Below are 4,236 nucleotides of genomic sequence, written 5' to 3' on the forward strand. Positions count from 1 at the left end.
CCCCGTGGAGCTGGTCCCTTGCAGCAAATGCCGCGTCTTCCTGAAGCATCCTGCCGGCTTGGGTTATGTTTGGGGGTGGTAAAACACGTGGGGAGGGGGCAGCACCCCCCCGGAGCCTGCCAGCCGGGTCCGGAGCCTCAGACAACCCCAATTCATGCTCTGGGGTAGGAATTGGGGACCCATCGACTGCTTCTGCAGCTGTAAGAGGCTGCTTCATCCCACGAGCGTCTCTGCCCTGTCGACAGGAGGGTGCTGGGGCCACTGGGCACTCGGGGGCTTCTTCTGGCTCAGTGCCCTCCCCAGGGCCAGGGAGGGATGGAGCAATGTCCCAGCTCTGGCGAGCTTGAAACCATCCAAAAAAAAAAAAAAAATTAAGAAGTGCTTCCCCGACACTTTAATTTTGCAACAAGAATTTGAGCTGGCAGTCACCTACAGCTGGATTTAAAGAAAAGAGATTGTGGTCAAGAAAAATGCAGAAACTCCACAAAATCGGAAATTTGAGAAGATTTATGATTTGTTCAAAATTTTGCTGAACAACTTCATCCCCTCTTGAGTCCTGGCTGATGCTCTGCGGGGCAGGGGGGGACTCCTGGGGAGACAGAGCCTTTCCCATCATCCCCAAACCACCAGGCACTGCGACCGAGATGGGGGCTTTCATCTGTATTTAGGTGGTTTAAATGCTGTTTTCTTGTCCCCAAAACCAGGGGTTTCGTGTGCCACCGTGTTTGCTGCCTGTGCCAGCCCCGGTGGCATCTCAGCTCTCGGGGTGCACAGGGGGAAGCTGCCGAGGGCAGGAAGGAGGAATGGCTTTGGCTTGTCAGCGTGTTTGGCTCAGGGTGAACGCGGTGCCTGTGACCTGCCAGGGAACGTGGCTTTTCTAAAAATGATCACTGTCAGGTGCTGTCCCCAAAATACCAGCCTCTTGCAATGAAACTCTTGTCTGTAGGTGTCACGGTCAGAGAGGTTCTGTGCCCTCCCCAGCCCTGGCACTGCTGGTGTTCACCCGTGCCATCTTACAGATCTCTTTTCTCCCCAAACTTGCTTCTCTGCCCGACCGCATGTCCCTGGTGCCGGTGGCCCTGCACGGGGAGGTGTCACGGAGGGGTGAGGTGCTGCAGGGCACCACTCAGTTCTCTCCTTCCTCTCTCAGCCTTCTCCCCGGTTCTCCCGGGCTGTGTCCCCTTCAGCGTGGGGGTCACAGAGCCCCCACAAAGCTTCCTTCATCAGGCAGGGGCTCAGGAGAGGCCACTTTTCCCCCGTGTGCATTTTCTGGCTTCTCCTTCCCCACCTGAGCTGTGTCACGGTCAGAGCAGCCCGGGGGTCCCAGGCACAGAGCTGCCAGGGGACACTTCTCGTGTGGCAGGGCCAGGGCTGGGGTGCCATCCTCATGTCCCAAACCCAAGGGACCTCCTCTTGCCTCCCCTGCCTCCCCGCACACATCCCCCCCGTGAGCCACCAGGTGCTGGGGAGTGTCTGGAATCCAGTTTATTAACAGTAAAAAATTGCAGATTTTTGTTCTTTCTCCCTCTTCACCTGCTTTCGCCCCAAAGCAAAACAGCTGCAGCTTCCCAGAGACTGCGCCTTCCCGGTCTCCTCCGACGGCGTCGAGGGCTCACAACCCCACAGCTGCTCTGGGGAGCAAAATTCCAGTTAACCCCTGGTTTGGCAGTGGCTCCCCTGCCTGTGACCCACCAGTCAGACCAGTCACAGCCTGGCTTGAGTCCAGCTCTTTGCCAACATCTCCTCGGGCTCTCTGCTCACGCTGGTCTCCTGCGGAGGGGTGTTGGTGGGAGGGGACAGGACCTGGGACATCTGGATCCCAGTCTGTGTCCCTTCTGTCTGCACTGAGCTCCAGGCTGGGAGCAGCGGGCGCAGCAAGTGCCTGGGCAGGTGGTTTGCAGGAATCAGGGCACCTCAAGGTCCCGTGTCTGGCTGGTGGGAGCAGGTCCCTGCCAGCCTCACGCCATGGGGTCAACGTGCTGCCCCGTCCCTGTGCGCCATCACTCAGGGTCAGGGGTCTGGCTGCTTTCAGTTGGGGTTTTTGCCCTCTCCAGCAGAGAAATGCAGAATTGTGATGTGAGCCCTCCCAGCTGTGACTGCAGTGAAGAGCTTCTTCCTCAGGGATGAGCTGGTTTCCAGAGGTTCTGTAGTCGCCGCGCGGTAGCGATTGAACAGGAAGGATGGAGTCAGGCTGGGGCTTCCCCAGGAGTCTGCAGTTTCAGGTTCAGTGCAGAAGGTGCTCTCAAAGGTCCTGTGCGTCTCACCCGTGTCCCCGCTGAAGCTGGCAGAGCCTTGGGCCCTTCCTGGGCGACTCAGCACATCCTCCCCCTCGGCAGGCGGGGGGGGCCTTGACAAACAGGAGGCTTTTGAAACCCCCAACCCGTCGCATCCCCGAGCTTTGCTCCCATGGGGAGGCTTCAGTGCCAGTGGTGGAACCCATGGTCCTCGTACAGGCCCTGCCGTGTGCTGTGCTGGTGACTCTGGGCCAGCTCCAGTTCCAGCAAACCCCTGGGCTGGGGTCCTAGGAAGGAGCTGTGAGTGGGGACGTGAACAAAGCTGGTGCTGGAGCTGGGCCAGAAGCCATCAGCCCCCGCGGTGCGGTGCTGGCTGACATGGGACAAGCCCTGGCCACTGGATCCCCCCCTTCCTGCTCAACACCAGCAATAGCAAGACCTGTTTTCCACACCAGAAGCTTGCACGAGGTCTTTGCCTTGTTAAATCCTATGCAACCCCCTCTCCTCTCCCCCGGGGCTCTCCAGATCCCAGCCCATTCTCTCTGCTCCTTTCCATGTCTGCCGAGTTCCTGCTCCCTCCTGCTCTCAGGGTCCAGCTTCATTTCTAGCAGCTCCAAAAGCATTTCAAGACCCGTGCCCTGGAGCTGGGGGGGGTAAGACGAGGGCTGGGACGGCAGGAACACCCCTTCCAACTCCTGCTGCAGGAGCTGAGCAAAGGAGGGGTCAAAGCCTGGTCCTAGGGCTCCTCCACGCACCCTTCACCCTCCTGTGCCTTCTGCTCGATGCTTGGCAGCTCCCTGCCGGCGTCCTTCATCTCTCACCATCTCTCCCAGTACCCGTGAGGGAGAAGCTGTGTCCCACCGTGTTGCTGCCCGACTCTTTGGGCTGTTCTGTCAATGCCTGAGCCTCAGGCTTGGCTTGGCTGGTCTTCCTTCAGCCCCCTCAAGCCTGAAGGTGTGCTTTCTCTCCTGAGCTCCTCAGTCTGTCCAACCACCTTCCGAGCCCTTTCCCTTCGTCCCCAGCCCCCCGTGGGTTTCTTTGCTGTGGGGCAGAGCTGTGCCACCAGATGCCCATCCGCTGGGGCAGAGGCAGGAGGATTTGGGAGGTTGGATGCTGCTGGTCAGTCCCACGGCACGGCTGCCTCTCCCTGCCCCACTGCCCTTGGGGCAGAGCTGGGTGCTCCGTGCAGAGGTTTCATCTTTGGGGCAGTCCCCCCCGTTGGGGAGAGCGGCGGCTGCAGTGCCCTCCCTGAGGGACCGAGCGTGGGGGTGGTCTCTGGGAGGGTGGTGCAGGCACAGGCGTCGTCCTTTCTGCCAAAACCTCTGCCTCCATCTCACGTCCCACCCTCGGGGGGCAGGAGGCCGCCCTGCCGGGGGTCTCCACGCCGGTATTTCTGTTCCTCTGCTTTTGGACACCTCTTGCTCCTCAAGCCTTGCGACACCCCCCTGCTCCAGCCCAGCACCCGCTGCGGTGGGAGGAGAGGGAGGAAGACTCGTGCCCTGGTCCATCTTGGCAGGATCCAGCTGCGGGCACCAGTTCGGGAGAGCAAAGGGGTTTGTGCTTCAAAATGGGGTGTCCTGGGTCCCGAGGCCTTTTGCCCAAGAGCATCCCTGTGCCCTGTGTCCCGGGGCAGCCGCGGAGCTCCCCGCAGCCGCGAGCCGGGGACACGGCGGTTCCCCCCTCTCCCGGTGCCACGTCTTCCCAAATCACTTGAAACCCACCAGCTTTTGAGCAAACCTTGTAACGCGGGGCCTCTGGGGGAGGGAAGGAGCCGGGGGTGGGGGCCATCGTGTGCCCCCCCTGCCAGTGGTGGTTCGTTTGCCAGGAGAGGAGAAAGAGGCACCCGGGGAAGCGGAGCAGGGACGACCCCAACCACGCGCTGGGACCTCGGGTCAGAAATGACCCATTTTTCTACGGAAGGTTCCAGCTCGTTGGGGGAACGGGAGCGTTACTGGGTTGCTCTTTCTATATATTTTTGTAGGACGGGGTGGGGTGGGGGCGG

At 60.5% G+C, this 4,236-nt stretch overlaps 1 protein-coding gene across 1 annotated transcript in view; it reads left to right on the top strand.

The window, feature by feature from the left end:
* The first annotated feature begins 1,890 nt into the window (after positions 1–1,890).
* The window catches only part of LOC106892109, a 2,867-nt gene continuing 521 nt past the window's right edge, over positions 1,891–4,236 (top strand). The window contains exon 1 of the mRNA XM_014949045.1: positions 1,891–4,236. This exon is cut by the window's right edge and continues 521 nt beyond it. Within this exon, the coding sequence (XP_014804531.1) occupies positions 3,131–4,236 (1,106 nt within the window). The 5' untranslated portion in view covers positions 1,891–3,130.

Source organism: Calidris pugnax, unplaced genomic scaffold (assembly GCF_001431845.1).
Source record: "Calidris pugnax isolate Ruff unplaced genomic scaffold, ASM143184v1 scaffold170, whole genome shotgun sequence".
NCBI lineage: Eukaryota > Metazoa > Chordata > Aves > Charadriiformes > Scolopacidae > Calidris > Calidris pugnax.